The 25,039-nt window shown below is 53.5% G+C and overlaps 1 protein-coding gene and 1 non-coding gene across 3 annotated transcripts in view; one reads left to right on the top strand and one right to left on the bottom strand.

Moving 5' to 3' along the window:
* The window catches only part of SPG7 (SPG7 matrix AAA peptidase subunit, paraplegin), a 30,828-nt gene extending 15,887 nt beyond the window's left edge, over positions 1 to 14,941 (bottom strand). The window contains exons 1-6 of one of the 2 annotated variants that reach the window (XM_067719480.1): positions 14,724 to 14,941; positions 12,492 to 12,594; positions 11,108 to 11,197; positions 3,995 to 4,236; positions 1,611 to 1,750; positions 510 to 612 (exon numbers count right to left, since the gene is read on the bottom strand). In XM_067719480.1, the coding sequence (XP_067575581.1) occupies positions 510 to 612; positions 1,611 to 1,750; positions 3,995 to 4,236; positions 11,108 to 11,197; positions 12,492 to 12,594; positions 14,724 to 14,906 (861 nt within the window). In that variant the 5' untranslated portion in view covers positions 14,907 to 14,941. Of the gene's footprint in view, positions 1 to 509; positions 613 to 1,610; positions 1,751 to 3,994; positions 4,237 to 11,107; positions 11,198 to 12,308; positions 12,454 to 12,491; positions 12,595 to 14,723 lie in introns of those variants that run through there. The other variant, XM_067719481.1, reaches the window with a different exon arrangement.
* Positions 12,814 to 12,920, top strand: LOC137215788 (U6 spliceosomal RNA). Its single transcript, XR_010939423.1, has one exon. It is a non-coding gene; the product is annotated as a U6 spliceosomal RNA (small nuclear RNA).
* Positions 14,942 to 25,039: the final 10,098 nt, after the last annotated feature.

Genomic DNA, 25,039 nt, shown 5'->3' with positions numbered 1-25,039 from the left:
CTACCGAGGGCCCCAGTCCAGGGGGAAACTGGGGCGCTCTGTCCCCCCGGCCGGTTCCCAGGAGGGGCTCCTCCGCGGCCCTCTGCTGATGCGGCTGACAGGCCAGGTACGACTTGAGGGGGAGGGAAAGTGCACGTTACAGTGAATGCCATGACAACAGAAGAATACTTCTGAAGTCCATAAAGGTCGTCCTTTTCCAGACAACCTTTAAAGCTGTCTCGGCTAGCAGGGGAAACCCCCCAGAGAGCCAGGTCCAGCCGAGAGTGCAGAACGCAGGACACAGTGCAGAGGAAACCCCTGGGCTCGGCCACCCACGTGCCGGGAGCGAGGCCTCAGCTGGAGCCAGTGCGACGCCCCCCAGGTCAGCCAAGCGGAAGGAAAGAGGAGCTGCCGGACGACGTCCAGGCGGACGTCCACTGTGCACTCATCCTGCAGGTGACGGGAAAGGGTCAGCACAAACAGACGAACCCCAGGACCACAAGCTTGGGGAGACGGTAAGTACAACTTACAAAGGCACTGAATCCGCCTTCCCGTCCTGTCATTCCAGCCAGACGGAAAACATACCACAGGATGGCCAGGCCCACGGCTGTCATCCCCAGGGCGTAGAGGGCGCTAGCATGAGAGAGAAAGGGGGGCACAGCCTCAGGCCCGGCCGCCGGGCAGCCGACACACACGCCTCACACAGGCTGGGGCCCGCAGACACTCCCAAGATGAGAAGGGCTCCCTCACTCTGAGATCAACCTGTGGAACCAGCACTGAAAACGGGCTTCCTTGTCCCATTCTCACCAACCACTCCTCCTGCGTCAAGTGCTCCCGAAGCCTCAGACCCGGAGCACAGCAGCGCTGGGCACGCAGAACCTGACCGTGGCATGAAGCCAGAGTGCCCCCCGCCTTCCAGAGCCCCGGGTAACTCATGCCTGCCGAGAGCAGCTCTTCACCTTCCACGTATTTTGTTTTCAAAAGTGGGCCGTCAATTTTGCTAAGGCAAAATCGGTGGAACACTGAAGAGAGAAAACCGTAGGGCATCACCCCCCAGATGAAGAGGGGGACCCATCCAGGTGTGCCCCCCCATTCCCTACAACAAGCAGAGGTGCAGCCTAGGGGCCCTGCACCCTCAGGAGCCAGAGGCTGTGGGACAGACACACAGCACTTCACAGTCGCCGCTGGTCACCACGAGGGGACGCAGACCTCTGCACACAGTAGCGTCCAGATACATGGCCTGCGACCCGCTGATGAATGTGCTCCCACCAAGGAGTCTGCAGGCCCTGCCACCCACAGGCCCTGCATGGTCTCTATGTCTCTCTTCAGCACGGAACCAAGAAGTTCCACTGGACACCCTGCTTCTCCCTTTCCTGCCTCATCTTCCTGTTTGCAGGCAACAGCAAACCCAACCTGGGCTGAATTCGGAAACACCACACACAGCGGAAGTGGTGCCTAAAAGTGACTCCAAGCTGTCCCACCTCATGCCACCCCTCACGCGCCCGCCTCCCACGAGGGGCTCCAGGCTCACTGCAGGCACAGCCAGTGTGAGATTTTTATTGGGGTTTGTTTCTCACATTACAAAGTCAAGCCTGGTTTAGTTTAGAGGCATACAGAAATGACCAACCTACTTTCCAAAGAATCCCGTCCGCTTATAGGAAACCGGAATCCTGTCCTTGCCTTCGATATTCAGCTCATCCTCAGCTGCTCGAAGCTTCTCTTCAAACTTGTCGATATTTGCCACCTGCATTCGGTACATCAAGGCCAGCCGCTGGGGGCAGAAAGCAGAGGGACCGCGAGAATGATGTACAGGTCAGACCACTGACCCTGAGGACAGAGAACGGTGCCCCAGCCACAGTGTGTGGACAACTGCAGGACTTCAGAAGCAGAGGCCTGCCACTCAGAGACCCTCTCCACGTCTAGGGAGTTTTCGTTCTCTCAAACACAATTACAGTGACACGTTCACGAAAAAACATTTTAAGCAAACGAAGGGCAGCACGTGCATCTTAAACTCAGCACCCGGGTCGCACTCCGTTGTGAGGGCACAGCAGAGCCTCGGCAAGGAACCCGCAGTGCGGGACCAAACCCACAGTCACCCTGAGAAGGGTCCCTGTTTAACCATCGGCTGGATCTGACAGTCAACCGAGTGCGCTCCTCCGTCCTCAGGCAGATGAGAAACTAAGGAATAGGGAGCAGGCGGCGTCTCCCGGAAGCTGGTGGGACAGTCTCATCACCTCCACCCCAGTCCCACGTCAGTCATGGTTCTGGCAGCCGGGCCCATGCTTTCCAGAGTTAAACTGTTCCAGGCTCAGATTCTAAGCACACTCTCGGAATCTAAATGGAGCAACCAGATTTCCCCCGCTCTGAAGTCTCTTGAAAGTCTTGCGGGTCAGGCTCCACTTTGTGGGCTGAGAAGGCCAGATGGAGGGCACACAGGGGACCCACCAGTCACAACCAAGCTTTGCACTGGAACGCCTCTTGGCCTTAGTGGCTGGATTAACCTAACGCACCCCAAACACTTGTTCTGAACTTCATCGATCCTTGATCACTCAAACACCTGCCCTGGCCAATTTGGATGCAAGGGAAAAACGTAGAAAGGACCCTCTTTCTATTTCAACATCCAAAGGCAAAAGGCGTGACCCCAGAAGCCCCTTCAACCCCGCGCCTTGTGAAGCCTTCTCTGATCCCCTGGGCCCCTATCAGCCGCTGCAGCAGCAGCCACCAGGCCCCTCACCCTGGGGCCGGCAGCGGCTACCATTGCCCCTGGCCTGTCAAGCGCACTGGAATTTCACTTCTACCATCTGCCCAGCTGTGCAGACGGAGAGGCTCGCAGGGCTGGGCTGCGCCCATGGCCGCGCTTGCTCGGGCAGGATGAGCCCCCTCACCCCAGCACCTGCCCAGCCCAGAAGCACAGCAGCGCCTGGGGCGCCTGTGGGGCATGCTCTGGGGCACCGTGTGAGTGAGCCATCAGGGAGCAGGCACTCCGCCCACAGGAGCAAACCTGGGCTCCCGCGAGCAGAGCGAGTGCAACCAGAAAGCCCTGTCTCCTGGCGTGGAGAAAGGTGCCTGCTTTTCCCACTGTCTAAACTGTTAACAGAAGACGGGAAGGATGCTAAAGTCAGAATCCTTGATTGGATCCTGGATTAAAAGTATTAGCACAAAAGGCTCTCAGGCCAGTATAGAGGCACCTGGGAAACACAAACAGGATAAGTGTGTTAGAAAATATTCTGGGGGAGTTCTCTGGTGGTGCAGTGGATAAGACTCCACACTCCCAATGCAGGGGGCCCGGGGTTCGATCCCTGGTCGGGGAACTAGATACCACATGCATGCTGTAAATAAGAGTTCACATGCCACAACTAAGGAGCCCACCTGCCACAACTAAGACCTGGTACAACCAGATAAATAAATAAATAAAATATTAAAGAAAAAAGAAAATATTCTGGTATGGATGTCACCTTTCCAGGGCCTCAGGCTGGCATCGTGTTCCTGGGGGTAAATGAGAGGGGTCGGAGATGGGAAGGCAGGCGGGACAGTGACTCCTCCTCACAGGAGGGTCTACACAGCAGCTCTCCTTGCGCCCACCCACCTGCTTTGCTGGGCGTGTCTCCCCCTCCCTGACGCCCAACCCTCTACCTGGCACAAGCCTGCAGCCTCCCCTCCCCCTCGCAGGGCCCCTCTCCTCCGCCCCCTTTCTTTCCTCCTCCTGCCCAGGGCCGGCCCTTGCCCACCGGTCTCTCAGCCACCTACTCCGGCCCCAAGGGGTTTCCACCAGCACAGTCCCAGCCCCTCCCTCCCCCGCCTGCTGGGCTCCAGCCAGCCACATGCCGGCCAGAGCCTGGACGCCCGCTGCCCCCTCTCCCTCAGCCCAGAGCCCCTGTCGCCCTCCCACCTCCTCTCTGCACAGACCCCGCTGGGACCACACTGCCTCGCCCCCTTCTCAAAGCCTCCAGGCCTCCTCCTTAAATCAAGACACTCACAGCTTGCTCTAAGCAACCCCGCCAGGCCCGGTACTCACAGGCCGCCCAAATACCACGGCACCGGGGTGCAGGTACACCTCCACCACGTCGCTCTCGGGCACCACCTGCACCCGCTGCACCTCGCCCTTGGCCAGCATCTCGTGCACGAAGTCGCTCCAGGAGATGCTGCCGCCGCTGGAGCCGAGCGCGTTGAGCAGGCTCATGACCACGGCGATGACAAAGAGCGTGCGCAGCCGCTCGCGGTACATCTGGTCCTCGCGCTCCCGGCGCCGCCGCGCCTCTGTGGGGTGGGGGGGGGGCGGGTGTAAGACCAGGGTGGAGCCCCCGCCCCTGCCCCGCCCCCCCACGTCAGGGGGCTCGACGTCCCCGCACGCCGTTCAAGGTCACCAACATCCCATTCCTGGGGTCCCACCTGCTGGGATAACATGAAACCATTTTTAAAGTCAAAAGCTTCCCAGGACCAGCGCAGCTCCACAGTGACGCCACATCTCACTGACAGCACATCTGCCCCACTACGACCCTCGCTGGCCTTCCAGGCTCGACCAGATACCGACCCATCCCCAGTGCTTGTGGCTCACGCCCAGGTCCCTGTTAACAACAACCTCTCCACCACCACCTGCCCTCCCCCCACACAACCACCTGGGACTGACACTCAAGCGAGCTGCACAGCATTCATCACAGAAACACTGGACAAACAGCACACTTCGAAGTGTAAAACAGTCTGGAGACCCGCTCTTTATCAGAACCATGAGATAAATTCCCCGGATTCACACCTGACATAGGAGCTCCTGGGGGCGGCACCTCCCTCCAGCGCACAGCACAGATGGGAAAGAGTCCCAGCAAAGGCAAGGCCACAGTGCTCCTCCCACCAATCACACGGGGGCAGGGGCTGCGTCTTACTGACACAGGGCTGTCGACCCAGCACTTCACATGGTCTCGCTAGCCCACCGCCCCCAGGAGCCCACCTCCCCAGTCCTTGCACGCACCGGACACCTCATCCACACCCCAGGAGGCCCTGGAACAACCCGGCCTCGCTCACCTGTGCAGGGTGGGCCCATCCTTCCTAACACTCCACGCAGCTTTTGCAAGACCTGCAGTTAACAACGCCTTTTGAGAAATGTGTGTGCAATTCTTCACCAGCTCTGCCCAAGACAGACCTGTCTCAGCGACCAAAGCTTCCACCATTCACTCACCCTCCCCAGAGGCCATGCCGGCACACACAGCAGAGCTGGCCATGGTCACCTCTCCAAGGACAGACTGTGGAGGGACTCAGGGCCCCCTGCCCTCTGCACAGCCTGGAGGTGCAGCCACCCACACATACCACCTGCTTCTCCAACGGGCGGCCTGGAAGAATTCGAAAGCATTTTAAATCGGTTTAGAAACCTGAAGCCTGAGGGACTTCCCTGGTGGTCCAATGGCTAAGACTCCGCGCTCCCAACACAGGGGACCCAGATTCGATCCTGGTCAGGGAACTAGATCCCACATGCTGCAACTGAAGATCCCGCGTGTCGCAACTGAGACCCGAAGGAGCCAAATAAATATTTAAAAAATAAAAAATAAATAAAAGGAAAAAGCTGAAGCCTGAGAGAACGTCACAGCGGCCATTTTGAAAACACGAAGGTACATTTTAGGTATCACCCCATCTTACGATAGCTTACAACAGTGTATCCGATATTTCAAGCTCATAAAGGTGACCACTTGTGATTGTGGACAGCAGATTCATGTTCTCAGGTGAGAAGCCGTCTCTCTCAAATATTTAACCTTCAGCCTTGCTAACAACCCAGTGGGGGGCAATCAACGCTGGCAGCCGCACTGCCCCACAGCCCTGCCGCGCCAGCCTGAACTGGTTGAACTAGTTCTGTTTCTGAAACTTTAACATAAGGAAACCAAATGTAACAAAACATGTATCCGTAGTACTGACCAGGTATGAGATCATGAGGGCCGCTCCAAGAAAGACAACGGGAAAGCAGTAAGGGAAGATACGGAAGTGAGACGTAGGATGGGCTAAGCAGATGGAAGCTTCCTGAGCTCTAGGAGATGAAACGAGATCTGACCCTGAGACTCTACAGAGAAAAGGCATGTGAACACCCTGGGCAGAAAGGACATTCCCTCCACTCCGAAGGCCCCGTCTCCTGCCCACCAAGTCCATCATCCCCACAGACTCGGGGACACGAGGCTGCCGACTGGTGCCTCTGCCTGTGCCCTGTCTGCGGGGAGTGAACCCGCCTTCGTGAGCACAGCTCCTCCCGCCGGCTGCTCCTCGTATATCCAGCTCACGGAGAGCTGAGGGTCATCCCAAAATCTCTACTGCCTGGGGCACCCAGGAAAGGCTGCTGCCTCCTAAGCCGTTAGACTGTCTACCCGCTGGGCAGCAGCCTGCGGGACCGCTGGAAAACTATGGTCCCACGAGTCCTTCTTGGGGGTTGGAGGATGTCAGCTGCTGTGGTGAGTCACCTGAACCAGCCACCTGAAGACAAATGAACGAGTTACGACGCTGCTGAACGTGCAGGAGACCACGGCAGGAGCCCTCCAGGTGTTCACCCCAGCCGTGAGCACTGTGCCGTGAACACTGGGAGGATGCAGCGATACCCCGGCTCTCGTTAATACCACCACGGGGCTGGTCCTGACCCTCAGCCCGGAGAGAAACGTGAAGATGGAGACGAGGTGCACCTCACAGAGGATAAAGGGGCACCATCCACAAAACGTGTTCTGGAAATGCCAGCCATCGCTGTTTGTTAACCTTTCACGACGAGGTAACTGTAGGCGCCACGTACTCGTGAGAAGTAACAGAGGCCCCTCTTCCGCGTCTACTGGGCTCAGGGCCTTCCAACAGTCAATCTGACAAAACCGGGAACAACATCACAACCCAAACGTGGACAACACTGACACAGCCACCCCTTGCGACCCGCGCTCCTGTGTGGCTCTAGTTCTGTGCAATTTCACCACAGGTCAACGTCTGCGTATCCATCACCAGTCAAGCCACGACAACTCCATCACTCCAACCGCTAATCTGTGCTCCAGCTCTGTAATCTTGGGTTTGGAGAAGCGAACGTATATAATCTCTCAGGACTGGCCTTTCTCATTCAAGGCTCTCAGAGGGCAGGTCTGCGCGTGACGCTGGGCTGTGCTGCCTGCATGCAGTCCACAGAGCTGAGAGCTCACGGGCCAGTCAACTCCCTCGCAGTCCAGAAGATGCCCTCATGGAAAAAAAACCTTTGGTTTAGCAAGCAATTATCGTCTAATGCAAATATAACGGACATGAACTTTATCCCGCTTTCTCGAGGCAAGCTATAGTTCACCCCAAAATGAACAAATATACAACCAGCACGTGAAGGAGGCGGGGAGGCGCAGACCCGGCCCAGGGCCGCCACCTCATCGGGTGTGCGCCAGGCGTGCAGGTGTGTGGCACGGGCGGAGGGAAGGAGCCGGCGCGACCCTTTCTCCAGACTGACTCTGCCTCTGGTCCCCGGCGCTACAGTGCCCGATGGTAACTTGCGATGGGATTCAGCGGGGGGAGCACGTGTCCGCAGCCACGGCAGGTTAGAAGCTGCAGAAAGAAAGTGGCCATGGCCACTCCTCCCAGAATCAGTATCCGCAGGACCATGCACCAGCTTGAGCGATGGGACACGGGCCAGGCAGACGCAGAAGCTGCTCCGGCCCACCTACCTTCTCCTTCTAAGAAAAGGCTTTACCCGTTTCAAGTTAAGGAACGGTCCTCTCTGTTTTCTCCTAATTCTTTTCCAATTCTGTTTTTTAAATTTAATGATTCAATCCACTCAGAATTTATGTTGGTATATGAAATGAGAGTCTAATTTAATCTCCTTCCAAACAACTAAGCAACGGTTCCAAACCATTTCTCATACAATCCACCCTTTCTGCCACCGTGTGAAATGCCACTTTAGTTACTTGCTAATTCTTAGACAAACTAGACTCTGCTTCTGGATTTCCTACTTTGTTCCATTAAACTACATGTTACTGAACCCAGCTTTGACTTGTGGGAGGAAACAACGTTCACATCTGCCAGTATCCGCCTCCTCAGGGTTTCTTTTCCGTATTTTCTCAGGAAGCAAAAGCCCTCACCTTCCTCCTCCAGCTCAGAATGTCTCTGAAATGAATGACACACTTGAAGACACATCACATATCTCAGAACATGAAGACACATGTGTTCAAACAATCAGCTTTAAAGGAAAACTATGATCTCGGGGATAAACTACAAGTTATTACTATTAAAGTGCTGCTTGCCAAACGCCCAGCAGAGGGCACCTGACTGGGACCTCCTTCAACAGTCAGGTGCCTACAAACCTCAGGGAAAGCTGGGACTGCCAGCACTACACCCCAGGAAGGTAGAAGAAGGAAGATCTACAGAGTAAATTCACATGGAAACGTGTGGAGTAAGAGACCTGGAACTGCTGACAAGACCAATGAAACTGTAGGAAAAATATAAAAACATAGTATCAAAAAAAAATTGTAGGAGGGAATTCCCTGGCCCTCCCAGTGCAGGGGCCACTGGTTCGATTCCTGGTCTGGGAACTAAGATCTCACATGCCGCACGGTGCGGCCGGGGGGAAAAAAAAGTAGGCAAAATAAAGAAAAATACCTATGGTCAAAGGTCATGCAGTGAAATGCTTAAAAATGCATGGGGGGGACTTCCCTGGTGGCACAATGGTTAAGAATCCGCCTGCCATCACAGGGTACATGGGTTCGATCCGTGGTCCGGGAAGATCCCACATGCCGTGGAGCAACTAAGCCCGTGTGCCACAACTACTTAGCCTGTGCTCTAGAGCCCGCAAGCCACAACTACTGAGTCCATGAGCCACAACTACTGAAGCCTGCACGCCTAGAGCTCATGCTCCACAACTAGAGAAGCCACCGCAATGAGAAGCCCACGCGCTGCCATGAAGAGTAGCCCCTGCTGGGCTTCCCTGGTGGCGCAGTGGTTGAGAGTCCGCCTGCCGATGCAGGGGACACGGGGTCGTGCCCTGGTCCGGGAAGATCCTACATGCTGCGGAGCGGCTGGGCCTGTGAGCCATGGCTGCTGGGCCTGCGCGTCCGGAGCCTGTGCTCTGCAACGGGAGAGGCCACAACAGTGAGAGGCCCACGTACCGCAAAAAAAAAAAAAAAAAAGAGTAGCCCCTGCTCGCCGCAACTAGTGAAAAGCCCGTGCACAGCAATAAACACCCAATGCAGCCAAAAATAAACAAATAAATAAAATAAAAAAGAAAAATACCCATGGTCAAAGGTCATGCAGTGAAATGCTTAGGAATGCATGGGGGTGGGGTGGGGAACTTTCCTGGTGGTCCAGTGGTTACTACTCTGCATTCCCAATGCAAGGGACTCAGGTTCGATCCCTGGTCAGGGAACTAAATCCCGCATGCCGCAACTAAAAGATCCCACATGCCGCAACTAAGACCCAGCACAGCCAAAGAAACAAATAAATTAAAAGAAAAAAAAAAAGAATGCATCGGGGTACCTCCCTGGTGGCGCAGTGGTTAAGAATCCGCCTGCCAATGCAGGGAACATGGGTTCGATCTCTGGTCTGGCAAGATCCCAGACGCCAGGGAGCAACTAAGCCCGTGTGCCACAACTACTGAGCCTGCACTCTAGAGCCCGCGAGCCACAGCTGCTGAGCCCACATGACACAACTCCTGAAACCCGCGGGCCTAGAGCCCATGCTCCGCAGCAGGAGAGGCCACCTCAATGAGAAGCCCGCTCGCCGCAACTAGAGAAAGCCTGCGCGCGGCAATGAAGACCCAACACAGCCAAAAATAAATAAATAAATTTATAAAAAGAAAAAAACAAGAAGAGCCAAGTCCCCTGGGGGCTTTCCCCCGGGGTGATGATGAAGGAGGCCTGCAGCACACACACTGCCTGAGCCTGCAGCCAGGAGGTCGACAGCCAGAAACATCTAATCTGAACCCAGTCAAGGGCACTATGGGAGTCGAGACCAATGGAAAGTTACAGCTCCTCTCAAGGTAAACGAAGGGGCCGCCAGCGAAGGATGGACATGAGCATCAGGAAAACGCAGCCCCTCCTAGAAAGTCGAGCACAAGGGGCTTCACCCCATAACCAGGGGGCTCTGGGGCCGAACCTCCAGACCCCCAGCTCCTGAAGACGTTTCTGGACCAGACTAGGGAGGAAGGTCCTCCCCACGGTTACCAAAACCTGGTCGGGAAGCCGTCTTGTTCCAACTAAGCTGCCAGGGTGGCTGCGCCCTTCTGGAAAGATGAGGCCTGGGGAACGGGACCAGTCTGTGTGCAGCTCTGGTGACAGGCCCAGGGTCCGATAAAGAAAGCGTTTCTCAGGCTGCCGTCCCCCCTGAGGCGTCTGGGGCTCACAGGAGCCTGGTTCTGAGCATGGCTGGCCTTTGGGTAAAGTACCTCCTCCAGGGCCCCCGGGCCTCGGGTCCCGCACCACAACCCTCTGCAGCCACGTCAAAATCAGCGCCACAACCCCACGCATGTGTCCCTCCCTGGACCAGGCAAAGAGCAGGCATCCAGCGTCCTCGTATGTAGAAAGGGCCAGTGACAGGGTCACTCTGAAGAGAGAGTGCACAAATCACTGAGCACAGTGCTGGGCACGCTCCAACCATTCCTAAGGCCTAGCGAGTTCCATGTGTATCAGCTGCCTGCAGCCAGCTGTCATCTTAGAGGTCAATTCAGTCCAAAGTTCCCTTTTCATTTCCCTCCCCTTCACACAATCATCGAGTCCTAATTCCAGAGTCCAGAGGAGACTTGCAAGTGAGTTCGCTGTGCCCCGGGGCTTGGGGCCCCACTCCTTCCCCAAGATCATGCCCCGTACCATCCTGTCCTCTGGGGCTGCTCCTCAGGCCTGGAGGCAGTGCCAACACCAGTCAGGTGTGCACGAGAGCAGGGCTTCGGCCGGGGAGTCCTGGAGCCTTCCTCCCCCAGAGCTCTGAGTCCAGGGCGGATCCGAGGTCCACCCTCTCCACACAGAGCACAGCAGCCCCACCCGCCTTCAGGTACCCTGAACAAGGGACACAGGTGCTGATGATGCCGTCCCTAAAAGGATGGGCAGGAAGAATCCAGCAACTGCATTAGGGACGGGGGGCAGGTGTGATCCCAGGATGGGCTTCCTGTTCCTTAGACTAGAGCACACGTGTGCAGGCAGCGCTTAAGATCTCATGGATATACCTTCGTCATCTTCAGGGCTCCTCCCTTTGGCTTTATCGCTGCCTTTAGTCTTCTGCTTCCACCCTGAGGTGTTAAAGTAGTGCATGCCTCCTATGAGGAAGAGGGAAAGTGTTTAACGACAATCAGGCTTGCAGGGGAACCCTCAGGAGAAGGGGTATTCCCAGACAACCAAAACAAAACAGAAGCTATCTGAAAGCTACGTGCACAGGATCTAGAAGCTGGGGTAATCATTCTTACTCTAATAGCTACTCATTGTAAACAATGAACTACTTCAACTGAAGTAAGTATTTCTGTAATTTAAATTAGCCAACGTGAGGGAATAAAAATGATGAACACAGGGCTTCCCTGGTGGCGCAGTGGTTGAGAGTCCGCCTGCCGATGCAGGGGACACGGGTTCTGTGCCCCGGTCCGGGAAGATCGCACATGCCGCGGAGCGGCTGGGCCCGTGAGCCACAGCAATGTCCCCTGCGTTGGCAGGCAGATTCTCAACCACAGCGGCACCAGGGAAGCCCTTGACATGCAGTCACTTTAAATGAATTTAAACAAATGAACAGCGGGAAGCGGCTTCCGCACGATGCAGCGGCAGCGGCCCCGGGCCACCACCTTCACCCAGACGCGCCCCGGACCACTCCTCACACCAAAGGCTCTGACTTGTCCAAGGTCTGAACCAACCACTGCTTAAAACGGGGGAAAGCGTCTCACAACGTGACTGGCTGCACCCTTCTTCACACACATGAAGAGAATCACAAATAAAACTGCCTCGATGTCCACCTGACACGGGGGTGTCTGGAGGTGACGGCTGTGCCACTGGGGGTACGTGTAGGCTGCTATGACCGGGGGTGGGTACGTATGTAGCAGTGGGAGATTTCACCTTTTCCCTGTTCCAACTGAATAAAGGGGGGAGTAAAAGTACAGGTGTCAACCCTTATGGTCCTTTGACCTAAGATCAAAAGAGACAGCCGGATGTCACAAGATCTCAATATACGGTGCGACTCCAGTGTAAGAGCACATTATCTGCAGGCTGTGTTTACTTGCCTTCTGTGCGCAAGACATACACAGCCAGTTTGCAGCTCCTTACTAAACGTTCCTGGAGTTGGCTACAGCACATGGAAAACCTTTGTCAAGCAGCCCAATTATTACCAGAATTAAAGAGAAAAAAGAGAGAGACAACTCAAAAGAAGCAAAAATGGCTTGTTCAGACCTCAGACAAATTTCCTCCTCATAAACCTCATTTCAGAGCATCTGAGGGCTCACAGCGAGTAGCAGCCGAAGGTCCTCTTCGCGATTTCGTTTTTCTGATGACGTCAAACAAGCAACATTTTCTGAATTTACTCACAAATGCCATAGGCTCTGCCTGTCACCTCTGTCTTCAAAAGATACACACCTAGAAGTTTCCAGAGTCCGACTGGATTCTGGACGAGATGCTGTTTCACCAACAATCTGCTGATCCCTTCAAATGTAGGGGTTAGCAGTCGCAACTGGAAACTCTGCAAAGAGCGATAGAGAGAATCAGTCCCACCAACACCACAGCACCCCAGGCAATGCAGACTAATTCCCTGCTGCACAGTCTTTCCTAAAAGCTCTGATATTTATTCACTTGTAATATTAACACCGTCCTGAAATGTGAAGCAATAGTCTGAGCATTACTGCAAAGTTTTAACATAACATCAAAAGAAAAAACAAACAACATCAAAACCTTAAAAGCAGTGCTTGCTTCGGCAGCACATACACTAAAGTTGGAACGATACAGAGAAGATTAGCATGGCCCCTGCGCGAGGATGACACGCAAATTCGTGAAGTGTTCCATATTTTTTGGACTTGAGGACACGGGAGGGGGAAGGGTTAGGTGGGACGAAGTGAGAGAGTGGCATGGACATATATACACTACCAAATGTAAAATAGACAGCTAGTGGGAAGCAGCCGCATAGCACAGGGAGATCAGCTCCGTGCTTTGTGGCCACCTAGAGGGGTGGGAGGGAGACGCAAGAGGAAGGGGATATGGCGATATATGTATACATATAGCTGACTCACTTTGTTATACAGCAGCAGCTAACACAACAATGTGAAGCATTATACTCCAATAAAGATGTTAAAAAATAGTTTAAAAAAAACTAACTAAAATAAAATGGGGATGTTGATTAAAAAACAAAACAAAACAAAAAGCTTAAAAGCAAGCGAGCAAGTCAAAGAAATGCTGAACTCAAGGTGCGGAACACTGGCTGCCATTCTGTGAGTCGAGGCTCACAACTGTCCTGCAGGACCCAAGGAGCAAAGGCCACAGTGGCTGCCTAAACCCTTTGCTCCCCACAACTGCAGACGACTATTCCCTGTAGAACGTTCCCAGGTAGTCCACCAGTTTCCCGCCTGAATGTGTTTTATGTTATGGTCAACGGTGCATCTTAATTTCTTCTATCTCTGTGGCGGCAATTTCTTCATTTGTTTTATTTACTTATTTATTTTTAATTTTTTTTCCCTTAGTTCATCCTTGGTCTGCTGTTATTACGGAGAAAAGTAACTCCTTACTAAAGGAGTACGTTACATGTAATTTCCTGTTAGCAGCAGGTTAAAAATTCCTCGTCCATACAATTACTGTCCCATTTAATTAATACCACTATTCTTGGCTCAGTGATGACCAGGAGGCATATAAGGGAGGACCATAGAGTGTGGACTGGGCCCAGTAACTGAGAAACGTCAGCGTGTTAGATCGAGTGGGGGGAAAAAGTCATTCTTCAAAGTCAGCTCTAAACACTGCTTGTTTAAACCAGATGACTTTCTTTAATTACTATTATAGCCACTGGTGAGGTTATCTGTTTAGACTTCACAAGTATGTGTGAATTGCCTACTTCAGTCCTTATTTATTTTCATAGAATAATCAAAGAATCTGATTAAAAATAATAAATTATGATTTTCCTTCTCAATAGAACTAAACAGCAAAAACAAAAACAAGTGTAATGCAGCTATAGTTGTCCTCAGACTCAGGAAATGTGGCCAGGAATCTAGAATAGGATTATGATATGAAATTGGTTCTCAAGTTATGGTAAAATACAATAACAATAATACATTATAACCTAAAATGTGAGAGTCGAGGTCCTAAGAGAGGGCTAAAAAAAATCGGCGAAAAAGGCTGATTTTTCAGCTTAGAACTTAGGGTCTTTGTTTTCAGAGTGAAATGTTAACATTAACAGTGCCTGGAACACACCCTTCACACAGAGGGTCTCTGAATTTGAATCCATAACATGCCAAGCTACACGACAAAAGTAAAACACAGTTGCAAGGTACTTTGCTCACACGAAAAACTTTCTGACAGCCCACTTCGAGCATCTGGAAGGTGCTGGAATTCATCTGGGTGGGATCTGATCTATATGAGCTAATAGTTCTCTGCCAGAAATTGATGAAACTCTTACTCGATTCAATTTCAAAACGCCAGGAAGACGGGCAGAAAATACCAACACACGAAACAACGACTAGAAAAGTCCAAGCAGGAACTGTGCGGCCTCGCCCCCCGCCCCTCCCTCGGGCTGCCCGCCCGCCTCGGCCCCCGCTCCTCCGCCGGCAGCCTGGGGCCTCTCGGACGACGAAGACCCGGCGGCGGGAGGGCATCTTCCCCACACATTACTTGCAGGACTCGGCCTCCAGGCCCGACGACACCCATGAGAGGCCTGTGGACAACATACGGCCACCTCCACCCGGTCTTGGCGGAGCTGCCTGGACTCCAGCCAGAGTAGGGGCCCCGCAGCCGCCCCGGCCCTGGCCCGGGACCCAGGCGGAGGGCCCGCAGCAGCAGACACGCAGCCGCCATGTTGACTCAGAAGCGGCGCCTGCGCGGTCGGGGCCTCTTCGGGGCGCCTGCGCGGTCGGGCGGGGCGGGGGGGTGGTGGAGGGTTTCCTCGGAGCGCCTGCGCTGTGCGGGCCTCGTTGCGGCACCTGCGCGGTCAAGTTTGCCAAGCCTCAGTCCCCTGCTCGCGGATTCCGGCGCCGCACGCGGCGTCAGCGGCACCCCTAATCCGACTGGAGTTCTCTAGCGGTTTGAGGTGCCACCTTGTGCGGAGCGCCTCGAGTACAGCTGAAGCCAAGGAGGGCATCGGAACGCCGCGCCGAGCCGCCGCTCCCGTAGGGACTTGGCGCAGCGGGTCCCGGGACTTCAGAGCGAGCGAGGGAGCCCGAGGGGCGCGGAGCGTGCGCAGATGGCAGGGCCGCCCGCGGCCCTGACCCCGACTTCGACCCTCAGACCCGGATCCTGACCCCGACTCCGACCCTCAGACCTGGACCCTAACCCCTACTCCGACCCTTGGACCCCGGCGCGGTCTGGGCGCGAAGAGGGTGCTGCCGAGGGGAGGAGGGCTTCGCTGGTCCGGGCTCTGGCCGCAGAGCCTGCCCGGGTGGTGCCCGGAGGGTCCTGCGGACGGAGCGGACGAGGAAGGGGCTTAGGGTAAGAGCAAGGACTCCAGGAGAGGGTATCTGAGCCCCCCCGGCGCAGGCGGCTGGCAATCTTGGCCTACAGATGCTTAATTTTGGAGAGGTAACCATCTCGTCCACTGTTATTTTCTCCTGGAGGCAGGCTGACTCCCTCTGGAAGTCGTGCCCAGCTCTGGAGACCAGGATCACAGCCCGGGGGACTTAGTCCGCTCTATCCCTGGGAGGCGGGGTGGGGGTGGGGGGCTGTGGTTTTATCCCTGGGATTCCGGACCCCAGGGTCCCCGCCTCTTTCCCAGCCCCCCGGAGGTCTGGTGCTTGAACCCTTAGCCTTGAGACTGCTGATTGTGTTATGGTGACTTAAGTTTGTTTGTGTGTTTTTCCGTAATCCCCAAATTCCTAAGGTCATTAGATGATAACCAGTCTTACTGAGGGCCAGCTAGTGCCTGACTGTGTATCAAACATACTTTTAATCTTCACAAGTGTGCAAAGTAAATGCTTTTACATCTATTTTACAGATAAGGAAACAGACTCAGAACACTTTAAAGTAACCTTTCCAAGGTCACAGCTAAGAATTAATGGCACAGAGTTTCAGAGATGGTCTGACTGGTTTCAGGGCCTGTGCTCTTCGCCCTATGGCTGTAAAGGTCATATGTGTGTCCCCCCCCCCCCCCGTCGGTCCTGAAGCTGCAAAGGTTTAGGGACTTTTTTTTAATGCAGCGTCCTGATTATAGGTCCCCCCTCTGGCAGCCAGGTTCTCGAGTGTGGTTGATTGTGGAGAGGGGGCTGCCCCTGTCCTGCACAGCTGGACTGCCTGCCTTCTCACTTTCTCTCTCAACAATCCATCCATCCTCCCCGGTGTCCTCCTTCACTGTTTCACTGTTTTTCTTTCACTGGTTAAACTGTCCCACCCACATTCTCCCGTCCACTCTCCCCAGACCAGTCCCGTAACCATGACCAGGCTTCCCAGTAGTTTCTGGCCCCCTTACACCCTATCAGAGCTTGTGCAACGCCGCCCTAACAGGAAGTGGCTGAGCCCCACCCTCACCCGGTTCCTTTCTCACCCAGCACAGAGAATTTGTGACTCACAGCCTCTGACAAATTTGAACGTGTTTCGGGAGAGTGTAAGATGCAGTCCTGTTAACACTGTTTGAAGTAAAAAGTGGTATTGGAATCTAAGCTCTTTGCAGGAGGTTCATTTGGAAGCAGTGCAGGGTGATAGCAGGAGCTGGGCTTTGGGAAAGTAGTGCGGGCTTCTGTCCTTCTGAGTCTGTGGCCTTGAGCAAGTGATTACCTTCTCCGAGCCTCAGTTTTCTCATCAGTAAAATGGGGATAAAGTTATCTGCAGAGTGAGGCTGATACTGGGTGTCCCACGGGGTTGTTGTAAAGATAAAATGCAATGAAAATACATGAAAGCGGCTCATCAGCTGGGAAGCCGTCCACATCCAGGATGTCGTGGGAAATGAGGTTCTGGGAAACATGAATTCACTCATCCAAACACATTTACTGAACAACTGTGCTTTGAGAGCTGGCTGCAACCCAGGCCTCAGGTGAGAGGTGGACCTTGACTCTGAACCCCGCCCTGCTCAGTCCCACCACTGCAGTGGCCTCGGGCGATGGGGGTTCAGTTAGAGAATTCAGATGCCCAGTGGCCTCAACCCTGGCAGAGAAGGACCTGGGTGGGGGGAGACCGGCTCCTCCCGGGCCCCACTCCTGAGGCACCGCCTTCACTTTCCTGAGCCACTCCTGTCCGTCACCTGCTCTCTGTTCTTTCTGTACCTTGTGACTTGTGTTTACTCAGTTCTGCTTCCTCAGCTCTCGGAACCCTGTGCACATCAGGACCTTTGGGCTTGGCTTCCCTTAACTGTGTCAGAGGCCATCGTGGTGAACTGACTGCGGCCCAGGCTTGTCTAGGCCTCTGTATCACCTCCCTGTCACCAGGCGGGAAGGGCAGGGGAGCAAGGCGCCTCGTCCTGCTGCCGTCCCTGTGACCCTTGCTGGGCTCCTGTGCCGCCAGCTGTCAGCCGAGGGGCTTCAGGCAAGCTGCTCTGAGGACATCTGTCCGTCCCCTTGTCTGTAAAATAGGAATAACACTTTAGCAGTCTGGGACAGAGGTTGATCTTTTGGGCCATCTTTGGTTTTAAGATATAAGCTCTGTTATTAATATCAGAAAAAATAATTTTTTGCTTCTTCACAAATTAGGCAGCTTGGCTGCAACTAAAGTGCTAAACTTTTTATTTAAATCACAGTTCCAATAAGGAGCTACCGTATAGCACAGGGAACTATATTCAGTAACTCGTAATAGCCTATAATGGAAAAGAATCTAAAAAAAGAATAGATAGGGACGTCCCTGGTGGTCTAGTGGTTTAGAATCCACCTTCCAATGCAGGGGGTGGGGGTTCAGTCCCTGGTTGGGGAACTAGATCCCACCTGCCTCGGGGCCACTAAGCCCGCGGGCTCTGGAGCCTGAGTGCCACCACGAACACTAAGACCCGACGCAGCCAAATAAATAAATATGAAAACAATAAAAATAGAAAAGAATGTATATACATATACATATGTATTTATATATACATGTGTATGTATAACTTTGCTGTGCACCTGAAACTAACACAACATTGTAAATCAACTATATTTCAATAAAAATTTTTAAAAAAGCACAGTGACTCCACACTCGGGCCTGGTCTTTGGAACCCTTTGGCTGTTGCATAAGGTAATGACTAACTGTACCCATAATGGTGAGCTGCTGGGCTGAGGCTGTCTTGCAGCTTTGAATGACCTGGCCTATACCTAGATCTTTGCAAAATGTTAGGTTGTCATCTATAAAATACACTCCCCTGTGGAATGTTTGAACAAAGTCATCTGCATTTTGGTAAATTTTGTTTCTGGACTGCACATCTTTCTTAGGAAACGATTTCTTCTCGTGTGGCTCACTAATTGGGTTTTACTCACACGTACAACAAGATTTCATAATATCAGATTTGTTCTTGAAAGGAGAAAAGTCCATTATTATTAGCAAAAAACCTGTCCAGGAACTCGCACATGACTAAGTAGCTACGTATTCCTCAATAGTTCTCCAGACGTGGGCGTGGGATTCTGGACAGACATTTAGGAGGGGCCTGGAAAGGGCAGGTCTGTGCTAACACCCAGAGTTCTGGACACACATGCCAAATTCATTAATTTAACCACTTGCTCTGTTGATTACATCAGTCATCCATTGCTGTGTAACAAATTACCCTAAACTCAGCAAGTTAGAACAACCAGTGTTTATTGCCACATGGTTCCTGAGTGCTTGGCCTCTCACCAGGCTGCAGTGCAGGTGACGCCTGGGGTTGTGGTCACCTGAAACTTGCCAAGTGTCCAAGGTAACGCCCTTGCCTGGCTCCTGGCCCGTGGCAGCAGCTCCTCACCGTGTGACTCCATGGGCTTCTCACGTAATGAGGTGCCACATGGCAGGGACAACCCAAGGGTATGAATCCCAGGGGGCAGGGGTCATCGAGGGCCAGCTTGGAGGCCGCTGCCCGCAGTGATGGTTGGAGAAGATGTCTGCTGTTCATACCTCTCAGTAAAGCCCATCCGCTGGGTTCCTCACTACCCATCGTGTGGCCCTAGCCCTTTGCAGCGTCACGCTAGTCACCACATTGGGTAGTTCAGGGAGAGGACAGTCATCCCCCAAGTCCTTCCTTAGGACTCATAGGTTTTTTTTGGCCGAGCCACATGGCTTGCGGGATCTTAGTTCCCCAACCGGGGATTGAACCTGGGCCCCGGCAGGGAGAGCGCCACATCGTAAGCACTGGACCGTGAGGGAGTTCCTAGCACTCGTGTCTGCAAACGGGGAGAGGACTTTGCCTTTGGGGTCACGGAGTAGAGGCGTGAGTTGACAGTGCTGCCAGCACCCTCCAAGCTGTGGTTGGAGCGGGCGTGGCCACGGCAAAGGGGGAGACTGCAAGGGAGCCTCCAGATCCATTCGCAGCGAGTGGGCACCCCCATCGTTCCCCTGTCAGGGGCCAACCCCTTTCCTACAGTGTGAGTTTGCAGTGGCTTTTCTGTCTGTTCACATTGGGGTTTGCCTGTCCAGGTCCTTTAGCCACTTGGGAGCCACAACCAGACACCCAATGTTCACCTCCACGCCCTGGCACCTGTTCAGAAGCCTTGTCTGGGTCCCGCTGGCAGGAAAGAGGGATCGTGTCTGGATGAAAGTTACAGGCTTGATATGTCTCTGGTCCCTCGGGTTACCTGTTAGGGGGATGACAGGATAAGGAAAGAAGGAAGGCCTCACTGTTCTGTGTTTTGTCTCCTGGGAGCTCCCCATTGGAGGTGCCCTGCAGCCAACAGGATGCTCTGGGATCCTGTAGCCACTAGTCAGATTGTGTGCCCACAACACACAGCTAGCAGCTGTCACGGAGAGGCTCCGTTTCACCCACTGGACAGAGCGTGCCGTCTCCCGGAAGGAGGACGGTCCTAGGCCTTCGTGCTTTTCCATATTAAGACACAGAGTGGCCACCGGCTGGCTGCTTCTGGACCCCAGAGGTCTGTGGTGTTAACGGTTTATCAGCACATCAGTGGTGGGCCTGTCTCTGCAGGTGTTCCACAAACCGCATTGAAGTTGGACAGTCACAGCAAAACGGGGAAAAGACAGTGACGAGCGAGTGCTTGCAGAGGTCCTGGCCTTTCCTGCCAGCCCACTGAGGAAAACCCACCTTCCTCCGAACTCCTGTCCCGTTCCCTCAAACTCAGAGGTGGCTGGCCCATTCTCGATATTCTGTAGGGCAGAACAGAAAGACAAAGGGCAAAAATAGCTCAAAAGAAAGGATGAAAGAGGCAGAGGATGGGGAAAACACACCAGTGCTGTTACTGGTCCAAAGCAAAGCTGATGGGGAGATGGGGTAGGAGGCTGGAGTTTCTGGGGGCGAGTTTTGGGGAGATTGGTGACAGGCCTGCAAAGAAGTTGCAGAGAAGGAGGGAACTGGAGAGAAAGGGAGATTTTTGTGGTATAAACTGAAGTTGCCTTTGACAGATGTTGCATGGCTGTGTCCTGGGTGCTGAGGACACAGCCGTGAACAAAGTGATGGCTGGTCTCAGTGGCCTCCCGTTCCAGTGACAAACCCTGAGGCGGGGTGATCAGGCTCTACAGAGAAGGGAAACTCTGAAAAATTGTGGTGAAATATGCATAACATAAATTCTGCTCTCGTGGAAGGGGAGGGGAAGGCGGAAGCTGGGAATGTGCAGGTGGGAGATGCTCTGTGGCCAGGTTGGGTGGAGGGAGGTGGAGGGAGGCAGGGCTGGGCTCAGGCCAGGGTCAGAATGCCCAGTGGTCAGGACCCTTCCTCTGTGCTGGAGGGGCTGGAGGGCTTTGAGCCCAGGACCAACTGCTCTGTTTTATAAGCATGATTTGGACTGCTTCGTGGAGAGCAGACTCTAGACAGATGGGAGGTGGGGAAGGGGAGGGCAGGAAGACCCTGCGTGGGCGGACGGGAGGTGCGGTGACAGGGGCTGGTCTCCAGGAGGCCCTGGAAACCTGGGGAGCTTCCAGTTTCCCCCAGTGGCTGGCCGCTTGGCTTGCCTCGCAGTCCCAGGGAGGCCAGGCTGGCCGAGCACAGCGTCAGCACACAGGACAGACTCAGCGCAGATGCGGTGCAAGGCGAGGGCTGAGCGCTCAGACAGGCCTCCTTCCAGGACAAGCTGCTGCGGCAGTGGCCACGAGGCTCAGGGGTGCAGGCACGGCTGCCTTTTCTCTGTGATTGACGGGGTTGATTTGACAGAGGAAGAGGTGGCCGCTCCTACATAGAATTTCAACCATGGCTCACATACTCCGCCCTCTCCCGTGGATCGTTGAAAAGATAGACCAGCACAGGCGGCTGGGCACCAGGATCTCCCAGCAGCTTCCCCCAAGGGGTCCTGTGTTTCCGGAATTCCTCTTGTGGCCCCTCCAGCCAGCCCTGGTTGGAGAGGGCACAAGAGTTGGTCAGGTCAAGCTGGAGATTATTCGGAGACAGGAGGATACTTGGCTTCACAGATGCCTCAGATCACAGCGTGCAATTTGGGTTTGCCGTCGCCACCCCTGCTGCTTTATGTTTTATTTCGTTTGACAGTTTATTTGTTACTTGGGCCCTAAGGCAATCCTATATGAGGTTACAGTTTAATAAACAGAATAAACAAAACAAATCCCGTAGACTGTGTTTACAATCCGTCTCTACTGGCAGAAGGGAAGAACTGAAGCACCGTGAGGATGGACGGGGAGAAGCTGGCCTGGCCGGAACTCGCGGTTGCCACAGGGGTCACAGCCCCGAACACAGGAGCCCAGGGGCAGCTAGAGCACTTCTACATGCACGTCGGTCCTTTTAGAACCCCTTTAAAGTTGGGACGTAAATCTGGGTTTCAGTGACAAACTGTATTAGTTCCTGTAACACCGAATGCCCACGCTGTCCCCAGATTACCATATCGTGGGAGTTAGGTGCACGAGCACAGCACCCGCCCAGGACCCCGAGAAGCAGGCAGGGACTGGTTCTTAGGCTGAGGTCAGTGCAGGAGCTGGGCGGCTGGCGTCCAGGCCCTGCAGCCCGGGCCTGGGCAGGGCACGTCCTCCACAGCAAACCCATCGGCAGGTGCCTGAGTGATGTGCGGGACAGCTCCGGGGCCATGTGCGAGCCCACGAGCCCCTGAGGCTGGGCTGAGCTCCATCTGTATGCGCTGCTTCACCTTTTCCCATCTCCCCGTGATCTCCAGGGCCGAGCCTCCTCTCTCCCTCCTTGCTGTGTTCCCGCCCACCCATGTGGTGGCACACAGCTCCGTCTTCTGGACCGCGGCACTGTGGGAACAGCAGTCCCCACAGCCCAGCCACGGCCCCCAGGCTGCCGAGCATCTGTGCACCCTGCTCGCTCCTGTGGGCATTCAAGAACTGGAGCTCGATGCAGGGCAACTCTAGAAATCAAATACGGAAGGACGATCCCAGCACTAATGTGAGCATTTCCTTAGGTTTGTGGTCACGGTTAACAGGTGTCGGCTGCGTTGTGCAAACCGTGCTGGGTGGGTTATTCTTCGTGAGAATCCGGCCAGGTAGGTTCTCTCATCCCCCATTGCAGGTGGGGAAACCGAGGCCCTGAGTGAACACGCTGCCCTGGGTCACAGTTAATAGGGGCAGAGCTGGGGTCTGAACCCAAGCAGTCTGGTGCCAGAGTGTGTGCTCTTAACGACTACTGTCGTGGGAGAGGGATCCGTGGGATCTTGTCTACAAAAGATGGAGCACACGCCTGCTCTGGAGTCCGTAGTCATGGTCATCTTGCTGTTCATGTATTAAATACACATTATGCATTATTTTATTTAATTAATTAATTTATTTATTTTTGGCTGCGTTGGGTCTTCGTTGCTGCACGCGGGCTTTCTCTAGTTGTGGCAAGCGGGGGCTACTCTTCGTTGAGGTGCGTGGGCTTCTCACTGCGGTGGCTTCTCTCGTGGAGCAGAGGCTCTAGGCACGCGGACTTCAGCAGTTGTGGCACATGGGCTCTAGAGCACAGGCTCAGTAGTTGTGGCGCACGGGCTTAGTTGCTCCCTGGCATGTGGGATCATCCCGGACCAGGGCTCGAACCCACGTCCCCTGCATTGGCAGGCGGATTCTTAACCGCTGTACCACCAGGGAAGTCCCTATGCATTATTTTAAAATGTTTTGATATTCTTTGGGACTTGACCTTGGCATGACTGGTGCTTGGTCAGTGCAGGCCTGGCGCGTTCACAGCTGCACCACCCTCTCCTCCAGCCAAGCCTTTAAATATGTAGATTCTGCTACGTAAGAGCCCAAGACTTTTTGATTATGTGGGTTGTATCTATTGATGTTTACCATGTTCATATCAAAACCGAGAAATGTTTAAGACACAGGAAGGCATGTTCCTCAGCTGTCAGAGGGACGTCGTTGTCTCACGTCACGCGTGTGCACTCAGGAGCAGAGGGAAACAGACACCTCCTAGTATTGTCAGGAAGAGAGTTTTACCTTGCTGACACCCACAAAGAGTCTTGGGGACTTCCCCCGAACCTCTCTTTGCAAGCTGTGGTCTAAGGCAAACATGGCATTTCTTTTTTTTTTTTTTTGGCGGTACACAGGCCTCTCACTGCTGTTGCGTCTCCCATTGCGGAGCACAGGCTCCGGACGCGCAGGCTCAGCGGCCATGGCTCACGGGCCCAGCCGCTCTGCGGCGTGTGGGACCTTCCTGGACCGGGGCACGAACCCGTGTCCCCTGCATCGGCAGGTGGACTCTCAACCACTGCGCCACCAGGGAAGCCCAAACATGGCAATTCTTATGTAACTAGAATTATTTTTTTACCAAAGATATCTATGAGTGTCATACTTTTTTTTTTTTTTTTTTTTTTTAGCCACACCGTGTAGCTTGCAGAGTCTTAGTTTCCTGATCAAGGATTGAACCCGGGCCTGGGGCAGTGAGAGCGTGGAGTCCTAACCACTGGACCACCCGGGAATTCCCCATGAGCATCATACATTTAACAAGGGAACTTAGATTCAAGATTATTCTTTGGATGGACCTAGAGATTATCATATTAAGTGAAGGAAGTCAAACAGAGAAAGACGAACATCATGTGATATCACTTATATGTGAAATCTAAAAAATGATACAAATAAACTTATTTACAAAACGAAAACAAGACTCCTAGACATAGAAGACAAACTTACTGTTACCAAAGGGGCTGGGGGGGGGAGGGAGAGATAAATTAGGAGTTTGGGATTAACACATACACACTACTGTATATAAAATATCTTGTAATAATCTTTAATGGAAGAGAATCTGAAAAAGAATATGTATATGTATATATATGTATACCGAATTACTCTGCTGTACACTTGAAACCAACACAACATTGTAAATTAACCATACTTCAATTAAGAAAAAAAGAAGATCATTAAAAAAAAAAAAGATTATTCCTTTTGGGCCCTTCTCCAGCTAAGACAACTTCAAGTACCAAGGGACAATTTGGGGAGTTTGTTTTTAATATAAAGTCTTTACTGAATTCAGCATTACTAAAAGTTTCTGAATTTACCATCCTGGAAAATAAGCACTGTAGTTAGTTGCAGAACTGGTACCAGCCAGCGGGCTGCTGTCCTATCCACCATCACCAGCAGAGCTCAGCTGCATCTCCAAGGGCTGCTTTCCAGGGATGGCGAGGAACACGGCCTCCCTGAAGGGACGTCCATGGCTCTTTCACAAATCCAAGGAGAGGGGCTGCAGGCGGTGTCATGTCACTTACTTGAACGTGTCTGCCTAGCAAAGCTTCTGGTATATTCTACTCCAGTTACGTTATCACCAAACGGTGCTTCAAGTCCTGACTGACTGTGAAAGTGTTAAGAGATCTTCGTGTTTTGTTGTGGCTGTGACACTGTCCAGCACACAGCAGGCACCTAGTTGTTTGCTGAATGAGTTCACGTTCACCTCCCAGCTGAGCAAGGCCCCAGCCTTCTGCAGGCTGAAATTCATCACATAAAACATTGTGCAAGTGTGGGACAGCCTTACTAGGAAC

The sequence above is a fragment of the Pseudorca crassidens genome, chromosome 20 (genome assembly GCF_039906515.1).
Source record: "Pseudorca crassidens isolate mPseCra1 chromosome 20, mPseCra1.hap1, whole genome shotgun sequence".
Taxonomy (NCBI): Eukaryota; Metazoa; Chordata; class Mammalia; order Artiodactyla; family Delphinidae; genus Pseudorca; species Pseudorca crassidens.
The sequence above is the reverse complement of the archived record's forward strand: the minus strand, read 5'-3'. Positions and strand labels throughout refer to the sequence as shown.